This window comes from Anolis carolinensis, chromosome 4 (genome assembly GCF_035594765.1).
Source record: "Anolis carolinensis isolate JA03-04 chromosome 4, rAnoCar3.1.pri, whole genome shotgun sequence".
Taxonomy (NCBI): domain Eukaryota; kingdom Metazoa; phylum Chordata; class Lepidosauria; order Squamata; family Dactyloidae; genus Anolis; species Anolis carolinensis.
In genome coordinates this window covers 222,717,923-222,740,567 of record NC_085844.1, presented here as the reverse complement: position 1 = coordinate 222,740,567, position 22,645 = coordinate 222,717,923, and the positions used below count along the sequence as shown (strand labels likewise).

At 38.5% G+C, this 22,645-nt stretch overlaps 1 protein-coding gene across 1 annotated transcript; it reads left to right on the top strand.

Moving 5' to 3' along the window:
* Positions 1 to 20,778: 20,778 nt before the first annotated feature.
* LOC100553710 (ATP synthase F(0) complex subunit C1, mitochondrial-like) lies at positions 20,779 to 21,613 on the top strand. Its single transcript, XM_062979800.1, has one exon. It carries the CDS (start codon positions 21,134 to 21,136, stop codon positions 21,545 to 21,547), a length of 414 nt encoding a protein of 137 aa, XP_062835870.1. The 5' UTR covers positions 20,779 to 21,133; the 3' UTR covers positions 21,548 to 21,613.
* The last annotated feature ends 1,032 nt before the right edge of the window (positions 21,614 to 22,645 follow it).

Below are 22,645 nucleotides of genomic sequence, written 5' to 3'. Positions count from 1 at the left end.
TCTCAGCTCAGTATTCTATTTCTCTATGCAGTTCATTGAATCATCTTGGGCCAACTGCTAAACAGAAGTCTGTGGCCTAATGTACCCTCTAAAGTTGTTGTGGAAATAAAAACGAGTATCATGTATGCTACCTTCAGCTTTTTAGAAGAAATACATACATATGTTCCCTTTCACGGCTTTGTAACTTCCTTTGTGGATACTATAGACATGATTTCATCTGCCCTTGTGTTTATGCTTGCTTTATCATGAATTTACTTTTCCTTCTTTGTATAGAGAAAAGATAGCAAATGACAATCCCTTCCATTCAATAAATGATTTGTTGACTGAAAGCACATAGAATTTGTATTTCAAGCTCTTTTTTATTTTGGGGGTACTGAAGAAGAGAGTATAATAAAGTAGAGATGCAACAAACTTGTCATATTATTCATGCAAGATAATTCACTAAAATGATGGACATCTCTGCAATTTTTACACTTTTCCCTACAACTCCTTTCCTTTTGAAATAAGGAGCCTTCTTCTTTTCAGAAAATGTGGAATGATTGGTCATAATGAAGAAGAAATTCTAACATAAACCCTGTTTTCTTGCAGCTGACAAAGCTCAGGTGATCTTGTGCAATCGTCAGCCATGTTGTCAATTAGGATGTCATCAAATGGAGGTTGAGAAGCTGGGGGACAGCAGGGGATATTGTGGGCCAGTGTATTTATTTATTTATTATTTATTTACATCACTTTTACCCCGCCTTTCTCTCCGAGGAGACTCAAAGCGGCTTACAGTAAATAGGCAAAAATTCAATGCCTAAAAACAATGTAAAAACAACAATTCATATAAAACAATCTACAAAACAAAAGTTCATATAAAACAGGTACCATTACAAAATAAAATCACATTATGTAAAATTTTAAGAATGTCCAAGATTAAAATCCATTCATCCAGAATCCTCAAGTCTTCATACAGGTCATGTAAAGTCCATGTTCTTATTCATTAAAAGCTTGTGTGCACAGCCATGTCTTTAAGGCTTTCCTGAAGCCTAGGAGAGTTGGTATCTGCCGTATGTTGCTGGGGAGGGTGTTCCACAGCTGAGGAGCCACCACCGAGAAGGCCCTGTCCCTCGTTCCCACCAGCCTTACCTGCGAGGCTGGTGGGACCAAGAGCAGGGCCTCCCCCAATGATCTAAGAGTTCTAGAAGGCTCATAGGGGGAAATACGTTCGGACAGGTAAGATGGCCCAGAACCATTTAGGGCTTTGTAGGTCAAAACCAGCACTTTGAATTGGGCTCGGTAGCATATCGGCAGTGGAGCTGGCTCAGCATGGGAGTAGTACGCTCCCTGTAAGCCGCTCCTGTTATTAGTCTGGCTGCCACCCGTTGTACTAGTTGGAGCTTCCGAGCCGTCTTCAAAGGCAGCCCCACATAGAGCGCATTGCAGTAGTCCAAACAGGCTGTAACCAGAGCGTGGACCACCGTGGCCAAGTCAGACCTCCCAAGGAATGGGCACAGCTGGCGCACAAGGCGGAGTTGTGCAAAGGCTCCCCTGGCCACCGCTGAGACCTGGGGCTCCAGGCTCAGCGATGAGTCCAGGAGAACCCCCAGACTGCAAACCTGTGTCTTCAAGGGGAGTGCAACCCCATCCAACACAGGCTGTAACCCTATTCCCTGTTCAGCCCTGCGACTGACCAGGAGGACCTCTGTCTTGTCTGGATTAAGTTTCAATTTGTTCACCCTCATCCAGTCCGACACAGCGGCCAGACACCGGTTCAGGACCTGAACAGCCTCCTTAGTGACAGGTGGGAAGGAGTGACAGAGCTGGACATCATCTGCGTACAGATGACACCGGACCCCGAAACTCCGGATGATCTCTCCCAGCGGCTTCATGTATATGTTAAACAACATGGGGGACAGTATTGACCCCTGCGGGACCCCACAAGTCAATGGTTGTGGGGCCGAGCAGGTGTCCCCCAATGACACCATCTGGGAACGACGCTCCAGGAAGGACCGGAGCCACTGCAGAACAGTACCCCCGAGACCCATCCCAGCAAGGCGCCCCAGAAGGATACCGTGATCGACGGTATCGAAGGCCGCTGAGAGGTCCAGCAGAACCAGCAGGGACACACTCCCCCTGTCCAGTTCCTGGCGTAGATCATCGACTAAGGCGACCAAGGCTGTCTCGGTACCATGTCCTGGCCTGAAGCCAGACTGCACCGGATCCAGATAATGCTTCATTCTCATACCATTGTGGGAGCTCTTCCCACGGTGTTTCTCTGCTGTCCCCGGCTTCCTCCCATTTCCTCCCCAGCTTCTTCTATGGGCTCCATTTCTCTGCGCTGCTGGCATGCAGCCCAACAGAGCCCTGTCAGAAGCAATTCTGCATCATATGATGGGCTTCAGGGCACTCCATTCTGGCAGCGTGCTGGCAGTGCAGAGCAGATGCTTCTCGACCTCCATGTGATGAGGGTGTTAAGAGTAATATTTTTTTAAAAGTACAAGCTATTGGCAAAAATAAAAATATGAGGCTGAAGTGATTCTCAACCCATAGTAAATGTGCTGCAAGTGAGACACAGACATAGGGTGCATCCACATTTTGGAATTATAACACTTTGATTTCACTTTAACTACCATGACTCCATTCTATTGCAATTCAATTGCACAGTTACTGTAGCTGTGAAATTTATAGTCAACAATATTTCTATAATTTTCAATTACTATTATTATTATTTATTTTATTCACTATCAACAATATTACTGGATTTTATGTGCTTAAATTTTAAACCCAATGAGAAATATATCTATAAAGATGTGAGCATCTTTCTTGGGGTAAAATGTTTGTATTTGTCATGCTGAAAAGAGCCCAAGTTCTTTAATAGAACCATTGGTGGAGCATAACATATAAAAGGCTGAGAATCACCTATGCTGAGGTAAGGAATAATCCTTTCTCTCTGGTTCATCATTACCCCCCCATTGTGCTAAACCTGCAAGACAAAATATCTGAGAAATGCATATTTTCCCTTGGGTGAGAAAACAGCTGGTTCAAAGAGAGCCATGAGGTCCTTTACATTGGGAAAAGAACAAAAAAGAAAATAGTTAAATTCTCTCAGTTCTCTTGGATTTCAACCTTTATCTCTGCCTTTATGAAAGAAAGAAAGAAAGAAAAAAAGAAAGAAAGAAAGAAAGAGAGAGAGAGAGAGAGAGAGAGAGAGAGAGAGAGAGAGAGAGAGAGAGAGAGAGAGAGAGAGAGAGAGAGAGAGAGAGATTCAAAGCAGCCCTTTTTGGGCAAAGCGTGGACAGTATGACTGGCTCTAATGTGAACTGATCTGTTGTCCACATGAGCTAGCGCTGTCATCCCCTTTTTCATTTCCTCATAAGCACAAGGAAAAGGGGACGAATTGGGCTTCTGGCTATTGCAAGTATCCTGTGTTGACATCAGCAAAGGTGCCCATGTGGCCAGAGAAAAAGAGGGAGGAATCATATTCCTATTCCAGACTGATCCAGAAATTACTGCTTAATATCATGTTTATGAAAGTATTCTATAAATAAAATGCAAACAAGCCTCAAGTTAAATCATAATTGATATTTAAAATGAAAGTGTCTACAGAGCTTGCACTTTGACGGAATTTAAGAGAAGATATATTGGATTAGGCTAAGATGCATGCAAGTATCTGTATGGCTGATGCTCATTTTCTTTCCAAAAGTCACAAATTTTAAAATGTAATTGAAAAAAATTGAGATTTAAAAGTTAAAATTGAGGGAAGATAGAACCCCCCCCCAAGCTATCCCAAGCTAGATAGATGGGAAGCTAGATAGATGGGAAAAGGTGAGGCTCACACATTGGCAGAGTTGATTAGGATAGATGACTAGATGAGAGGGCCGTGAAAGCTACTTTAAGCAACTGCTAAAGTAGCTATTCTGGTTTATCATATATGACTGATCTTTGATTTTATTGGGGCCATGTAATGATCCATCACATAGCCCCAGATATGTGATTCAAGGGCATGCTGTTTTTTCCCCTCTTCATCCAGTGGTGGGTAATATATTTAGAAAGATGTTGGCAAGTGGTTAACCCAACTAACAGTTTAGTTCTTCTGGAACATGGCTATACAGCCCTAAAGACTCACAGACACCTAAGAATGTTTAGTTTTTTTTCTTTCTAAGTACAGCTGACAGATTTGCCATTGAGACAGAGAAATTCAGTTATTTCATATATGTCTCTGAATGCTCATTTCTATTATTGAGTCAGGATTTCTACCTTTTTTCTGAGAGGCCCGTCATCTTTAATATCTAAATGACAAGCAGGTACAATATGATTCCGTCATTAAATACAATTATTTTATCTATTGAATTAGTCACCTCAGATGTCCGAGAACTTCATATAGTTTGTTTATGATAAGCATTTCTCAAAATTTGTAAGAAATCCATAAATTTTACTGGGGAAAAATGAGATATAAAAACAAAACTGATAATTTTATTCTTCCTTAAACATAATTGCTCATGATCATAGGAACCCAATCATGATACATTCCAATTTATTATGACAACAGTAAAAACAGTGACTATTTTCTGATTTTTCACTTTGAAAAGACTGGAGTGACAACAAAGACATAACACATTTTATACAAGGATGCTCTCAAGTTCAATCCCTGTATTCAGAAGAGAATTAATTTCAATTAATTATGATGTTATATTAACAAAGATGATAGTCAAACTATTAAAGAGCTCATTGTTGGGTTAAACAGTGCTGTTTTAGCTCACTGATCAATCAAGCAATCGATTACCAAAAAAGGTTAGTAACATAGAAATTTGGTTAATATACTTTTTATGAATGCTTAAGAAATGTTGCATCTGTCCCTCAAATCCTTGAGAAATCTTAACTGTTTAATTGAGAATTTATAATTCTAGAAAGTTCCTACAATTTATCCAAAAGCTAAGTGACCTTGGCAAGACATATGGATTGCAAATCAAGATTGATGAGTAGTTAGTCAGTAATCACTTAGTTAACTTAAAATAATTCAGATCTTTATGGCCAAACTGCATCCAAAAATAATAAAGGAACTTACTGATGTACTCTTTGAACCTCATGCCATAATTTTTGATAGAAAAGATGAGGTGTCAGAGGACTGAAGAAGGGCAAGCATTGTCCTTCTCTTCTTTTAAAGGTAAAAGGTAAGATCCAGGAAACTACAGATTAGTCAGCCAGACCTCAATACCAGGAAAAATGTATTAGAACAGATTTGTCATCAAGATACTTGCTGACAATGCAGTAATCAGTAGGCGCCAACATAGATTTGTGAAGAACGAACTTTTTGTAACTAATCTTACATGTTTTCCCCCGATTAGGTCAATAGTTTAGTAGATGGTAGAAATGCTGTGGATTTCATTTAGCATGGATTTTCAGTTATTAAAAAGATTTGATAAGGTCCATCAAAATATTTGATTCATGAATTAACTAAATGTGGAATAGCTGGGATCACTTTCAGTTGCATCCATAATTCATTGAAAGACCGTGCTCAAAGAGGCATCATCAATGGCTGCATTTCAAATGGGAAGGTCTCAAAGAAAATGATCTGGAGTTGTTTCCTAGGGCTTTTACTCTTCAATATTTTTTCTCAATGACTTAGAGTAAGGGGAATCCTTATCTAGTTTGCAGATGACACAAAACTGGAAGATAACGTCAGAATTCAAAATATGTAGATAAGCAAGAAAATTGAGCAGAAATTAATACAATAAAATTCAATAGAGAAAAATGTAAAATTTTACTTTCAAGCCACAAAAACCAAATGCACAGGTATAGGGTTGGAAATACATGGAACTGGGATTGCTGCTGAATTTAACATGAGCTGCAGGAAGTAATAGTTGAAGAAGAGAAGATTGAGGCCCATCTACACTGCCATGTAATCCAGTTTCTGAATGCAAATTAACTGCATTGAACTGGATTATATGGCAGTGTATGATCCAGTTCAAAGCAGTTAATTACATTCTGAACTTGGAATATATAGCAGTGTAAGTCCAGCCTGAGTGGCAACAAAGTTGTCTTCTTTATATAACTTAAAGCAGTGTTTCTCAACCTGTGCATCCCCAGGTGTTTTGGCCTACAACTCCCAGAAATCCCAGCCAGTTTACCAGCAGTTATGATTTCTGGGAGTTGAAGGCCAAAAACATCTGGGTACCTACGTTGAAAACCATTGCCTTAAAGGCTGTCCCAGAGGGCAGGGCAGGTCTAATGAAATTACAAGATTTTGATTGAATATTAGAAAAAACACATTGAGAGCAACAGAGTTCTGGCAATGGGACTAATAGCCTAAAGAGGTAGTAGTGTCTCATTGTCTGGATATCTTTAAAAAAGAGGAGGGACAGCTACCTGCTGATGAAGCTTTATATGGAGCTTCTGCATTGAGTAGAGAGTTGAACTTGACAGCCCATGATGCCCCTTCCAACTCTATGATTCAAAGTGAATTTTTTTTGTAAGAAACTGGTTATAATTAAGTGGTTACACAAACACTTTTAAATATTCCCCAACAAAATTACATAAGAGCTGACATTTAGGGATGGATAACATTTTATGAAATGAATTTCTTTTTTTAATTCTGGGGATGACATTATGCTGAATGGAGGAGGACTATCACACAGTTCAAATGCTAGGTCAAGCTGTGCTTCAAGGAGCAGTCTGGAGTTCCCTAGGGGGTGTTGAAGCAACAATGAGGTATGTTATTTGCACCACAGAGCATGGCCTTGTATCACTGTGATGTTGAAATTGTTTTAGGTAAATGCAAAATTAGCTATTTTAATTGCATTTTGGAAATGAGAATGCAAAGTATTATTGTTTAAAATGTGTAACTGCAATGGTGGCTAGCACTTTTGGAGCTCTTTGTATGTAATCTATATATATAAAAGGGTAATGAAATTTCAGCCTAGGACAAAACAACAAAACTACACATCCGAGAAACACTAAACATGGCAGCACAACCCCTCATCCATGCCTCTACATTCATACAACTAGAAGAAAAGAAAAATAAAGTCCTAATTAGAGGGAGATGAATAATTGTTTTTATCCAATTGCTGCCAGTTAGAATTCTAAGCTCCCCCCACTTGGTCTCCTAGCAACCCACGCAGCCCAGGGGACAGGCAGAGTTAGGCCTCACTTAGGCCTCTTCCCCACTGCCTATAAAATACAGATTATCTGATTTGAACTGGATTATATGGCAGTGTAGACTCAAGACCCTTCCACACAGCTATATAACCCATTTATAATCTTATATTATCTGCTTTGAACTGGATTATCTTGACTCCACACTGCCATATAATCCACTTCAGTGTGCAGTCGGACACAACTGGACTTAATGTTAGGAGAAAACCTTTACCTTAACTACCACCAATTCCTCAATACTTTATTTCCCAAACCACCATACTTCGTCACAGCAACACTGTATTATATATTATACATTATACATTATACACTATATTATATTATTATAATAATAATATTATATTATAATATAATATATTAAAACAAAATTTAAACCCAACAAATGAGCAGTGCCATGACTGGCCAACAAAACTGTACAAAATTCAACATTCAAGTTTATGAAGCACTACTGGATTCTTCATCAGACAAAATACTGGTATATTCAAAAACCATTCAGGGGAAATAGAGAGACAGTGTTACCAATGGAACAACAACCATTGTATCCAGGGCCAGATTAAGACCTTTATTAGAGCTAAGCACTCAAAGAATTTGGTGTTCCCATATATATCTAATAGGGCTCTGCGATAGATTTAAAAAAATGTTTAAAAGGTCATTACAAATTAGGGGGCACCGGTGTTTCATTTTTAATGTTTTTCTAAAGAGTTGTTAGTGACATTTTCATTACTATAATGAAAGTAACAAAATTGCATTACTTTTTTGTTATAGTAATTTCTCAAGTGGGGAAACTTTAGGGTCTCCTTTCTCCCTCATTTTCACAGCTATTGAGATGAATCTTGCTACAATGGTAGAACACATTTCCCTCTGTTAGCCCATCAAGTTTCAGAACATTTCATTTATCCATGGAGTTTTGGAGAAAGTTTGAAATTTTTATAAACAAATTTTTATTAAAAAAAACTACAATAGCTATCTTCTTGAATTTTCTGTGCTATGACACAAGACAACAGGGGGATCATCCCTCCCAACTTTCAGAAATACTGATGCATCTACTGATTTTAGTGACATTTTTAAAGTTTTCACAAAAACAGCTTTTTTTAAGCCACAGCTATCTTATTGAATTAATCAATAGAACTTCCATTTAGGGATTTCTTCTGAGTTCAGCACAGAGATTTACTTACTAAAAATATCAGTCCTCCTCTTTGCAGATTTAATAATTTATTGGAATTCTAGCTGGCTGCTGCTACAGAGGGACAAATCTCTCCCATCCTGATTGGGGCTTTCTGATGCTGAGTAGAATTCTGGGAAGTAGAATTCTGGGCAGGGACTTTTGAATTCTCTGACATAGGGCTCTTTGCCTTCCCAAACTACATTTCCCAGAACTCTGTGCTTTCTCAGTCTCTTTCCCAACTAACTCTGCTTTCTCCCAGCTGCTTCCCTCTCCTAATAGTGAGTGGCCATTAATTTAAAGAAGAAAGGCAGCCTATTTGGCTTTGCTTTGCTTGCTTGTACTAAAAAATGAAACTAACTTTGGGAGACAAAATTAAAACGAAAAAGTATTGGGTAAGCTTTGATCCTTAAGTTTTTGGCATGGGCCATGCCCACACATTGGATATTATCTTGTAAGTATGAATTTAACAAATTTGATATGACATATGACAACTAACAAAAAATTGCACACCCCCAACAGATATATATATCTTAATATGCAAAGATTCATAACTTGCATTGACTTTACTATCTCAAGAAGCTCTATAGGTTTCATAAACTACTAAAACACAACTATGGAAGAACTTTTCTTTTAATAAACCAGTTGGATGAAAAGATGATCTGGCAATAACATAATCCTGAGTAGCGATGTAATTGTTTTTCAGTATGGTGGGCAGTGTACTTTAGTTCCTTGTTAGTCACTGTTCTTGGCAATTTTATTATATTTCAGTCTGAAACAATGAGCTTTCATGACCTAGATAGACTCACTGGTCACACTTTCACTGGGAAACTGATTTGCAAAGCAGAAAAAATATCACTGGCAATTTATTTTTGGTCAAGGCAATCATTTAAGAATGACTAATTGAACTTTAAGTTCAGTGATTTCTGCAGTTTTAAAATCTTGATTTCTGTTCAGACTAATTTATTTTCCAGACATAAGCTGTAGCACACATTTCCAATGAATAGATTTAGGAAAGAAATATTAAGAACATTTATATCCAGTAAATAAAGAATCATATATAAAGTACTGACTGGGTCAAGTCTGCTTTATCCCCACAGGAAAACTTGGAAAATTAATTTGTTTGGACTACATCCTCCAGAATCTCCATCCAGTAGTTTGGTTGGGAATGATAGGAGATGTCGTCCCAACAATTCTTTGCTTCCAGTTGCACAAACATTCTTACTAACTACATTTTAAATTGCAGGTTTTTTTAGGAATGTTTACAGTCAATATAGTTTAGCATATTGGCTAGGGTACTGGACAAGAGTTATGCAGATCAATGTACAAACTCCTATTGAGCCATTGTATTCACTTACTCATTTGGCTTAGTGAGAAGCAGCCTTTTGGCACAGCCAAAAAAGTCTGTCTTCAAAACTGGTGTAGTAGTTTAACTACTCAGGCTCTTGCTGAGGTGCAAATCTCTCCCCACCTGCCACCTTTTTTCTTTTTTTTTTGGACGGGGAAGGAGAAGCTTTTTTTGTATATTGACATGAAAAACATCATACAGATTGAAATTTCATACTTGACGTTTTCTCTTTAACAGGAAAATATTCACACATGGTTAAAAAAAGGAAAAAAGAACTGGCGCTGGGGTACAACTTTTCTTGCTCAAGCTACTAGAATCTCTTTCCTAAAGCAATAGAATCTCCAAAGGTATCTTAAACAATAACAAGTTATCCAGTAATATCTTAAAGACTACCATGCTTTATTTGGCATACTTGTGGTCCACGTTTGTCTGATGCAGTCCAGAAATAAATAAATAAAAACTGTTAGTCCTTATGGTGCTGCTAGCCTTTGGTTTTTGTTCTTCCAGCGGCTGCAGTACAGAAATGTTCCCTAAAGGAATACTTTGCCCCTTAGTGTGCTTTGGTATCTAACACTTCATTCCTGGCATGTTACACCAAATCAATGTGAGTTGCTGGTGAAAAGCGCACATAGCTGATGAAAAGGGCACAATTTGATGATGGCTGGAAACAGGATATTATATCAGTAGGACTTTTGGTATAATAATGTAATTTGATGGTATAATTAGCATGAGAAAATTCATTTGCTGGAAAGAAACAGAAAGTGCTTGCTATATGAAAACATTTGTTTGTGGAAATGTGGGAACAATGTGACACCAAGATCTTGTTCACGCTATTCAGTGGTAACATTTTGATATCATTTTAACTCCTATGGAGATAAATCTGGGATCTGTTTCATGAGGTATTCAGTGCCCCACCTCACAGCATTTTGTAGGATGCAGGCTTGGCAGTTATCAAGGTTTTCTACAGTGTGCAATGTGAGAAGGCATTCACCAAGTATTTGATTAATATCATGTTTATGAAAGTATTCTATAAATAAAATGAAAAATATACATGTGTGTATTATAATTAAGTTAACTAATCAATTATAACGTAAACAGTCAGACAACTAAGATTTATTAGGTTAAGTATTAATACTACCTTATATGAGTCAAAGAGGAAAGGTATAAACACCTGTTTATTTGGAAGGCCAAAACCCCAAAGCACCTAGCAAGGAAAAGCAGATATCCTATGACTTCCAAGCTACATTGTTATTCAGGGTAATCTGCAGAAAGCTGTAATGGGATGGGTGATTTTTTTTACATGGGATAATTAATTAGAACTCATAAAACCCAATTAAACAGCACTTTTGAGACCATCAAGTGGTGCATGTTTGAGACTGCGACTATGACAGCTTAAGTACCTTTTTATGGCTGGGCAATCTCTCTAGGATTATTTCAGTGCTCTAGCTAAAATGTGAAATGGCATCCGTTTGGCCCCTGCTAATAAATTCTTCAGTAACTGATGATATTAATAATCTTTATTGAGGGTGGCCTAGTAGAGTGAGAGGGAAAAAAGGAGTAAAGCAAAGGCAGGTTTCTGAAGCGTTTAGAAAAATGTAATCAAGTCCAAAGTGGTACTTTAGTCTTGATTTTGCCCAGCTGACTTTGATGAGTTTGGAGAGCTGGTAAAGTCAGATGGGGGAGGGGGAGGGTATTGGACACATTTTTGTCACTTAGAAGCTAGTTCAAGAGATAAAATATGATCTCATGAAAAGCAACACTCATCCTTCAGGTTGAGAAGACAATTTAATAGCCTTATAACAGGACAAAGCCTGTCTTTCCATTTAAAATGTAACAGATGATTTCTAGTACTATTACATGTGTTTGCATTCGACATGTTTCTTTCATTTCCCTGACTTATAGTCCAACATGGTGTTTGCCCATGCATTTGCTCACAAACACCCATACAAAAGAGTGATAAGTAATGTGGTGTGAGGTAAACACTAACTATTCTTTTGTTTATTTACTTGGTCCCCATTTTGGTTGAACTTGGCAGTCAACAGGGCTATGCTACGTGCCAAGCACTAATTCCTTGACTGCCCTGACAGGCTTTGGCATGCACACCTGAAAGTCATTAGTACTTGGACCTGTTTTGTTCTCACATTTTGAGGCAGTGACCCGCAGCCATGTAAAACTTCAGCAGACACTTTATCATCCTCTCTCCTACACTCCTGTCATCAGCTTGAATCTCAGTGGCCCAGTTGGGGTCTTACTGTTATAGGTAACAAACAAGAGCTGAAGAAGAATCACCTGTCTTAGCAAATGGCTGCCTCACATACGGTTTTGGGTTTCCATCAACAATGGACATGACAGGTAGCCACCACTTGCTTTTGTAACATCTAACTAATGTGGTTTCCAAGTGTTATTGTGAAATGTGTACCAAAAGAAAAGAACAGCATACATTTAAGATGATTTCATATATTAGTACAAATCTATAAACATTTTAACTTTGCAATGTAAGATATTGCCATCACCCCTTAAATGCACTTTAAATACCCTGATGTAGTTGTAGTCAAAAAGGCTATTTTTAAACAGTATTAGGAATAGCTATTTTAATCTATACAAGGTTTGTTTGTGGGCGCGCCTTCTATTCAACTGTCAATTTATAGTAACCTCATCAATTCCGTAGGATCTTTTAAAGCAAGGAATACTCAGAGGCGATTCTTCCAGTTCCGTCCTCTGAAATATAGTACCTGGCATCTGTTGACTATTTCCCATTCAAGTTTTAAGCAGAGTTGTCCCTGCTCAGGATCAAGATCAGACTGGATCTTGTGTCTTTAGAATATTTACTTGTATATACATTCAGTTTGCAAACAAACCAAACAAATCAATATCTTACATTGAATAGGCATAGCATAGTCCACCAGGCATGACCAGATGCCTTCCCCCTACTTGGGCCCTTGCCGGGTGCAGGGTGCTCCCCCGCCTCCACGTCCATTAGTTATAAGAGGTTAAGAGGAGCGTAAGTATCCTCTCAGACAGTCCAGGGGACCTCTGGGGGTCTGAGAATATGTTGTCTTCGTACAGATAGCTGCTGCTGTATTTAGAGCTAAAAAACAGGACGGACATACACACACACACACACACACACACACGACCTTAAATCATGAAAGCTACTTGTTTTTTTTTCTTTTTCTCCATTCCAAACAGAAATACACGATTAAGGAGATATTTGGAGGATTTAAAGTAGGAGTTCCTATAGTATATAGGAGGTTTTACTGTTCATGTATGCTTATAGTTTTTCTTTTTTTTTCTTATCTTGACTCATTTTTAGAAGTTAGGACTTTGTTGCATCCAGTAACTATCCCATGGCAGTCATGTGACCATTGATAGCAGGCATGCAACCAATGATAGCAGCATATCAGAATTTTTGTATTTGCACAACTGCTCTGATTTGCCAATCTATGGTCCCAGAGCCATACTTCATCTTTCCATTGTAATTCTACACTCCTGCAGTTTCGCTGTTCTATATTTTTTACATAGTATTTTAAAAAGCAATTTTGCAATTACAACTAAGGATATTGAAAAAATAAAATAAAAATAAAACAAGAATTACAGCCTCAGGAATAGCAATTAGGAGTGCAGAGAGTGGGAAAAGAGGACAATCCTGCCCCCGATGTCACTTCACTGTTGAAATGCTTGGGCAGAAGTGGAACAGCTTCATCGCACCAAGTAAGTGACAGAAACATGGTGTGACTTGTGCCATTGATAGGTATTCCTGTCAAGAGCACGAGATGGGTTTATTACAGGGTGGTGGCAGACTGGCAATGGGATGCACCTGCTTTAATGGCAGTTCACATCCTTCATGTGATAAAACCCTTAGTAAAATACACTTGAAGATACTGATTTAGATTCAACATCAGGATTATGTAATGCAAATCTTAGCTGTGTATTCAATTACTGCCCCTTTGACTCACATGAAACATCAGAAGCCTGGAATTAGATGGGTGAGTGGTCTGAATCTTTCTGCAGAGACAGGGGATGTCTCTCTACCACACTATTATAGCAATTTCATACAATTTTAACTTCTATGACTATGGAGTTATGAGATTTTCTTCTGGATGTAGTACCTAGAATTCTCAGCTAAAGAACTCGACTACTGTAGGCTAAGGAAATGGAGCAGAGCTTTTTAACAGTACCTCACCAAAAGGTAAATTCTAGGTTTCTGTAAAATTGAACCTTGAGGGTCAAAATGGTATCAGACCACTACAACTACGCAGTTTAAATCAATTTCCTTCTCCAAGGAAGGAGCTTATCTCTTACTTTGTAAAAAATATCTAGAGATTTTTTCCGCTATTATCAACTAGGTTTTTTTTTGTATTTTCCTGTCTTGGTGTTTTTTATCCCCCCTTTTTTCAGATGTCTATTACATTCCTAAAAATAAACCATGTCAACAAAAATATATGCTTCTTGTAAAAATGCTTTATATTGCTATTCATTGGACCTTTTTAAATCAAAGAAATCAGCTGTTCATAATCACCAACTTGCAAAATGTTAGGGGGAAAGATAAATATTTTATTCTTAGGTCTTTCAAGGCTGAATTCTCAAGACCTCAACATTCTAAACTACCAAAGAACCAATAATCAAATTTCCAGAAAAGTTGATATACCATTAGGCAAGGGACCTGAGAAATTCCAGTACATTATACTTTACAGTCATGCTTTGGAGTATATAAACATAACCATGTTAGGTCCTATTTGAACTTTTTAATTGTACCTCTGAGCCCAGTACATTCCACTCCATGGTAACTGAGACATTTGGTATTTTAAGCAAAAGGATACAAACTGTGGCTAATAAAACCTTTAAATGTCCTCAAGAAATTCTGAAATATTTTCTTTCCCAGATTTATGAAACACATGCCGAATATATGGCTGTTGTGATTTAAATTATTATTTCAAGGACCTGATTAAAACTCTCTTTTTTACTTAACAGTTAGGTCACTTTAAGATGCATTTGCACTGTAAAATTAATGTAGTTTGACACCAATTTAACTGCCACATTGAGTCAAACCAGCTCCATGAATTATGCAACTGCCATGGAACTGATTTGCCCCCCCCCCCCCCCTTCAGACTGAAGTGTCAGTGAAGATGCATCCTTAGATACCAGCCTCTTGCAGCACTAAGAAATGCAACATGTTCTCTATTGAGGATCTCAAATTGTAGGCAGGCTTGCATAGGAAAAAGTGGTCTTTCAGTTATCAGTTCTTTAAGATATTTAGAATTTGAATTGACCTTGAAATGATCTTGGAAGCAAATTAGAAGCCAGTACAGTTAGTATAAAACTAGAATATGTTGTCTCTAAAATACAATACTAGAGGAAATTCTAGCTCCTATATTTTCCTAGCTATAGTTTCCAGTCTCCTCAATTATCTGTACTTAACAATTTTATCAACTAAGCATAATAATTGAATAAGATTGTTCACAGAATTGCTCCAGGGCAGCATGAGAAATTAAAAATGATGACTTCCCAGCTGCATGCCACTGTTGCCAAGTAAGCCATTGACCAGAGGAGAATAGGAAGCAGTGTCTTGGGAGGAACCATTTTTTTCTGAAGATCCCCTCAACCCTAATTCAGTGTAACATCTATATTTGACCTTAGTTAAATGTGGCTATTAATTTTCATTACAGAGACAAAGATAGACTGGAAGGGAAAAAGTAAAGCCAGCTGTCAACATGGGATGAAAAAAAAGTAGGGACTTACTAACCAACTGGAAAACTATGACACATGGCTGATAAACTGGTGCAGCTTGATGGTCTATTGAGGAGGATTGTTGCAGATAAAATGAAAAGAAGACTGAAGGTCCCAGAATGAAAATTCAGCAACACAATACTGTACTAAAAGCTCCTTAGAAATGCAACTGCAAAACCAAGCAAATTCTCTGCTGCCTCCAGTTCAACTTAGAACCTAGCAGAGATCAAGAAGCATTGCAGACGGAATTCACCATAACGCGAAATCTGAATGTTTTTCCAGGCCTTGCACTGTCAGCAAAGGATGTAACATCATAATGATGTCAGCTCCTGGAGAAGGGAAAGAGCTGATTTAATTTTATAGGGGAAAAAATGAATACTGTACTTACACAGGAATGGTTATATGACATAATGTAGGTTAACCAGTGTCATAGTTTTCAGAACTCAAGGCTAATGTTTGAATTGCTTTCATAATCTGCCCAGAATGGAAAGAATCTGTTGGACACTGTAGGTGTCCATACTGCCATGAGAAGAAAGCATATTTCCAGCATGAACTGTTGCAATATCAATCATGAGTTTAGGGAATATTGGGGTATTGTACAATAAACAGCAGCACCTTTTCTTCAATGCAGCTCCATAAATGACTTCATGATGCAAAATAAAAACACAAATCTATACACATAATAAAAGTGAAAATATGTATGTGTGTATGTGGCCGAGGTGTCCACTTCCACAGACACTTCCACAAATAACTAGAGGTCCCACTATGCAGGAGACACCAATGGCCCCCCTCCAATGACATTGCAGGTTATAGCAAGTGCTGTGAACATGTACAAGAGCCCTGCCAATGTCTTCCACAAACACAATACTGCCCACCACCCAAGTGAAGGCTTTCAGACAGGGAAAATTTCATCCTAGATTTTATGTGTTTCTTCCACCACAAACATCTCAGTGTTTCGTAGTCTCTCCATTGGTGTGGAATTTGCATGATCCTGCCCACTGCCTCTCTCATAACCATTTCCTACTCTTTTCTATGGTGCACAGCAAACAGAGTAAAATTCATCAGCAATTGAACATACTGGAAGGGTTTGGGGGACTGACTCAACATGATGGAAGTTGTAGTTCACTCTGCATCAAGACAGAGCACTGTGACCTCCACCATCAATGGACCTGGAACAAATTTGGCACACACAACCCCCATGACCAATGAAAAATACTTGAGAGGTTTGGGGGTAAGTGATCTTGATTTATAGGAGTTGTACCTCACATCCAGAGAGCACTGTGAACCCAATAAATAATGGATCTGGACCAAACATGGCATGTATACCTGATTTGAATACTGGAAGGGCTTGTGAGGGATAGACCTCGATTTCTGGGAATTGTAGTCCACCTACAACCAGAGAAATCTTAATGCCACTGATGATGGACCTGGATCAAATTTGGCATACAGAACCACCATGACCAACTGAATATACTGGAGGAGTTTGGGGGGAATTGACCTTTATTTCTCGGAGTTGCAGTTCACTGACATCCAGAGACACAGTGACCATCACTGTTGATGGATCTGGACCAAACTTGGCACACAGAACCTCCATGACCAACTGACCTACTGGAGGGAATTGAGGGTGACTGACCCACCATGGTGGGAGCTGTAGTTCATCCTGCAGCCAGAGAGCACACTGAACACCACCAATGATGTATCTAGAACAAACCTGCCAAACATGACAAACTTTATTGTTTCAGGTGGTGAAGTGAGTTGTATTTCACCCAGAACCTTATGCATTTTGCAAAATGAAAAAAGACTTTTTCAAATAACCTGGGCAATGTTGGGTACCCAAGCTGGTATAAAATAAAATGAGTGCCAAGTTACTACAACATGTTACATGTTGTAATGTTACATTGGGACAGTGCATAAACTGTCATAAGTATCTCCCCAGTGTGGTATTCTCTTCAATTACTAGGAAAAAACATACCTTTATGGTATTCTGAATTGAGGCAAACGTTTTGCATTGTTTCCCTTGTAAAGTCATCTCTAGTTCTCAGCTTCCAGTCCTATAACTGTGTTCAAGATTAGTTAATATTTATGGTGGCACAACAGGTTAAATTGCTGAGCTACTGAACTTGCTGATTGAACGGTCGGTGTTTCGAATCTGAGGAGCAGGGTGAGCTCCTGTTGTTAGCCCCAGCTACCAACCTAGCAGTTCGAAAACATGCAAATATGAGTAGATCAATAGGTATCACTCTGGCGGGAAGGTAACGGCGCTCCATGCAGTCATGCCAGCCACATGACCTTGGAGGTGTCTATGGACAATGCCAGCTCTTCAACTCAGAAATGGAAATGAGCACCAACCCCCATAGTCTGACACAACTAGACTTAATGTGAAGGGAAAACCTTTACCATAACCTTTACCTATGACAAACTAAACAATAGAGGAGAACTAGAGCTTGTAAGTAATGTTTTACATGTATCAGTATTGACTACTAAAGCATTTTTACTTCATACCTTATGAGAAATAAACACTTTGACTTTTAAAAGGTTATATGACTACTGGTAACTTTATAAAAATTCAAAAATAATTAAAATGACTCTCAGTATGATAGGGCCCATACTAGGAGAAAGGTGGGATTTAAATGACACCAAATAATAATTTAATTATTCCTAAAATGTTGTTGAGATATTTGAGAACCTTAATTTTTAAGGTTTTTTTTAATGAAAGTTATTAGCAACAATGACTACACTAGTTAATCTTTTAAAATACAATAACCATGCTAGCGAGATACTTTCTAAAAGTAATGAGTGACCAATCACTTTTTAAAAGTAGTGTGCCAATCCCCAGGGATGACTAGACATTGTGGTCACAAAAACATAAATGCCATTCTATGGAACAAAATAAATCAAGAGTCTCTTTCATTCCATTTCATTCCTAGTATAGATCTGTTTTGTCAAAGGAAGATGAAGGAGACCTTCTTTTCTTCTTCTTCTTTTTAACAGTTCTTCTGGGGATTGGGGAACACCTGAAGAGGAATTTTCAAAATAAATAGACTGTGGTGAGCTGATCATGAACCCATGAGGTGTCTCAAGAAGTGTGCTCTTTGTTCAGAGGCATTGCAAAAAAGAAGTCTGTAGTAGTTGGTGGGGGAATGGTTTGGCTTGTCGCAAAATGTAAAGCAACTCTTGCTAGATTTGGTTTTCTTTAAATTAATACTTAACAGAACGTTGTGATTGCAGTTCACTAAAAGTACAAGCACTTTTGGGCAATTACAACTAATGTCAGAAGTATATGCTGTTACATTTCCTTTGCAGTACGGCTGCTGTACTATAGAATAAAAAGTCTCCATTGAAGAAAATTTCTATGCATGCTGTGCAGCAGAATAAGATTGTATTACAGACTGGGATTACTGATTTAAGTATCTTTTCTCTCTCTCTCTCCAATACATCTCTGATACCATTTAAGCTTAAACAGCTATATAAGTTCAAGTGTATGTTTATAGGGTGAAATAACTGAGGGAGGGGAGTTATGTTTCTGAAACAATGAGCTTGGATATGAGCCATCTCTCACTAAAACTTGTAGGTTCAAGTTTAGGGAAATGGCTTTGACATTTTACATTCTACATTTGTTAGCTGGTTTCATTTTATATCCAGGATGCTATACAAATAAGATAACTATCTGAATTTCTGATATGGCTAGTACTGGCTGTTGTATTACTAGAAACCTGACTTGTTGGATACTGGATTCCTTCCTGATAGAAAAGAGGGATATTTGCTATCCATTATATGTGATGGTCGCTTTTGTTATTGCCATAAAAAGAACTAAATAGGGCCTATTTCTAAGAGGTCTACATCTTAAACCTGTTTGTACTGCCAATTTCAATCCACTTCCTTGACCCATTTCAAACTGGCTTCAGAGCAGTTACGGAGTTGAACCTGCTATGGTCGCCTTTAGTGGATGATTTCCTTCTCAACACCGACAGGGGGAGTGTGTCCATGTTGGTGCTTCTAAACCTCTCAGCAGCTTTCGATGCCATCGACCATGGTATCCTTCTGGAATGCCTTGGGGGTGGGGGGCTGGGTATTGGAGGCAATGTGCTGCAATGGTTCCTATCATACCTCTCAGGCAGGTTCCAGGTTGTGGCGCTTGGGGATAGCTTCTCATCAAAAAAGGAAGAAGTCCAACCTTGAGGTTACCAGTGCATGCACTACCTCAAGGTTGGACTTCTGCAACACGCTCTACATTTGGGCTACTTTTGTACCAAGTTCAGAAACTAGGTACAAATTTTTCTCCCATACAATCTGCCCCTCACACTTAGGTCCTCTAGGGGGCACTTACTCCAACTAGCCAAAACCCAACTGGAAACTGTCACCCAGAGGACTTTTTCTTTGGCTGCTCCACAACTGTAGACCTATCTCTTCTGGCAGGGCTACCCAAACAGTTTTAATGATGAATTTAAACACTGTATGCCTAATTTTTATTTTGTGGAAATAAGTTTTAATATACGTATTTTAAAATGATAATGCATTTGTTTAAATTTTGGTAATGCTGTAACCCACCTCAAGCCATGAAGCGAGACGGGCAAGAAATAAAACTGTTGTTGTTGTTGTTGTTGTTGTTGTTGTTGTTGTTGTTGTTTTTGTTATTTCCTCCAAGATCTATAAATGTGTGGACATACTCATGTGTAAACAAGAGGTAAAAGTTGTAGGCAACACTTGGGGCTACAAATCACTTGCTTTCAGTTGCTTCAAGAAATTCCAAGTAGCTCTTATGGAATCATAGAATCATAACTCTGCTTAAAAGCCTCCAAAGAAGGAGCCTCCACCACAGTCCGGGGGAGAGAGTTCCACTGCCAAACCGCTCTCACAGTGAGGAAGTTCTTCCTGATGTTCAGGTGGAATCTCCTTTCCTGTAGTTTGAAGCCATTGTTCCGTGTCCTAGTCTGCAGGGCAGCAGAAAACAAGCTTGCTCCCTCCTCCCTATGACTTCCCTCACATATTTATACATGGCTATCATGTCTTCTCTCAGCCTTCTCTTCTGCAGGCTAAACATATCTTGTAGATATGTACTTGTACACACTGCACTATCAACATGGGTTTGCGAATAAGTGCAAGCTGAAGAATGTTTACATAATGCCCAAAACCAGCATATCTGGAAAACATGCTTTCAATCTGATTTTTAAAATGTATATATAATACAGTTCTCTCTCACTCACTATCATTATTTGCTAGCAGTAGATTTGACTTCAAAACAGGAAAGTTAATATTTGACTCTAGAATTCCCTTTAGTATCAAAAGTAAGAAAACCTGTTAGTCAAACTGCTGCTCAAGTGCTTTCAGCAAGTTCAATGTCTATGACGGCCCATAGAATCGGTCCAGGTCATGCTAGGCCTGATTTTGTCTTACTTCACAAAGGTCACCCTCTGTTTAAAATATTGTCAAGTATAAGTACAGTTTCATTTTTTAAAAAAACTATATACAAGTGTTATAGCTGGGGCTTTGAAAGAGTTGCCATTAATAGTTTGTGCCTGGACAATAAACACGAAGGTAACTGGGTCATGATAAAATTAATTGTACTGTATATTTCTGCTGAAATAACAGTTATTTTTAGATTTACCTCCACAAACACAAAGAAGCATATTCAAATGTGCCCTCTTTTGTCCTCACTTTCAGAGAAGAATAGCCTATCTTGAAATTAAATCCTTGCGTTGCCTTGCATCGCGGGGACCAATAGGAGCGGAGGACGCTGTGGAGCCTTGGCAAGGACAATCAACATGCAGGCTCCACTGGCTCTGATGGCTTCACCAGCCCTGTTGCACTGCTGTTCTCAAGCTCTAACAAGCCCAACTTCCCTTTCTATATTGAGCAGGCCAGAAACTCAAACTGTGCAGCCCTTTGGCATTTCCAATCACCAGCTGGTTCAACGGGAATTCCAAACCAGTGTGATCTCCTGTGACATTGATGCTGCTGCTAAATTCATTGGTGCTGGTGCTGGTACTGCTACTGTGGGAGTAGCTGACTCAGGAGCAGGAACTGGGACAGTATTTGGCAGTTTAATCATCAGTTATGCCAAGAACCCATCCCTCAATCAGCAGTTGTTTTTTTATGCTATCCTGGGCTTTGCCCTCTCAGAGACCATGGGGCTCTTCTGTTTGATGGTGGCTTTTCTCATCTTTTTCACCATGTGAAATCCTTGGAACTATGTTGCAGCTGCTGTCTATCAGTGTCTTTACTGGTTTGAACTTCCCTCCCTTTGCCAGGGTGTTCAAAACTTTCTATAAATAAATAAGATTAAAGTTTTTTTAAAAGATGTGTTTTCAAAATCTCAGTAGCCACCTTATTTCCATCCATGCACCCACATTTTTCTTCCTGTTCTGAGTTGGATGATTGTATCAGTGAGTCAGTCATTAACATATCCTTGTCATATATTGTGGAAACCTCTATCCTTTTTGTAACGTATAAATGTAGTTATTTTGACATAATTCCTTCCATAGCATCATTCTGTTTCTGCTATTCTGTTCTGATCCAAATTATCAGTCTCACACCTCAGGATGTCTTCATCAAGCCATGACAAAGTCAGCTGAGAAGGTCACAAGATTCTTTCCATTCAAAATTTCCTTCAGATTTTAAGGTTGTGAATTACTTGTTTTTTGGTTACAGTTTGAAGGAGAAAGTGAAATTAATATCTTCAAAAATTCCGCTGGGACCTTCATGTAAGCAAGGATAGAAGTAGAAAGTTGGAAATGTTGAACTACTTGTTAAGTGAATTTGTGAATTTATAGGAAAACTCAGTGTAGAGAGCTAGTAATAGTTTTTGGACATCTGGTTCTAGTAGCTATGGCAGGCAGAGAACATTCACAGCTACAAGCTTTTCCATGTTATAGTAATATATTCATGCAAAATTCCTATGTTATTTGTAGTGTTGTGGTTCTGTTGTAATTCAGACATGAAACACAGATGCTTATTTCCACAAGATCAAAATTATCTGAAATGTTTGTTTCACTACATTTTTCCTGCTTCAATGTCCCTAGTTCCTCTGGCAGAAACCATGAAAAAGGTCAGCCTCAGTGCATTTTGTGATCTTTTATGGATCCCAATGGTACAAAGATTAATGAAGCAAGATACTTATTGAGCATTATGAAACTAGCACAATTGAGATTTCTATCTGGCCAGAAATGTTTCAACCATCATGGTTGGAAATTGGTCTAAAAACTATGTAAACAGATCTTTGGGCTCTAGGAACCTCTTTGCATATCTATCATATTTCAATACATTGCGAGTAGCAA

What these genes read in the sequence shown, in the direction of transcription:
- LOC100553710 (XM_062979800.1), top strand. Translation starts at nt 21,134, where the DNA reads ATGCAGGCTCCACTGGCTCTGATGGCTTCACCAGCCCTGTTGCACTGC.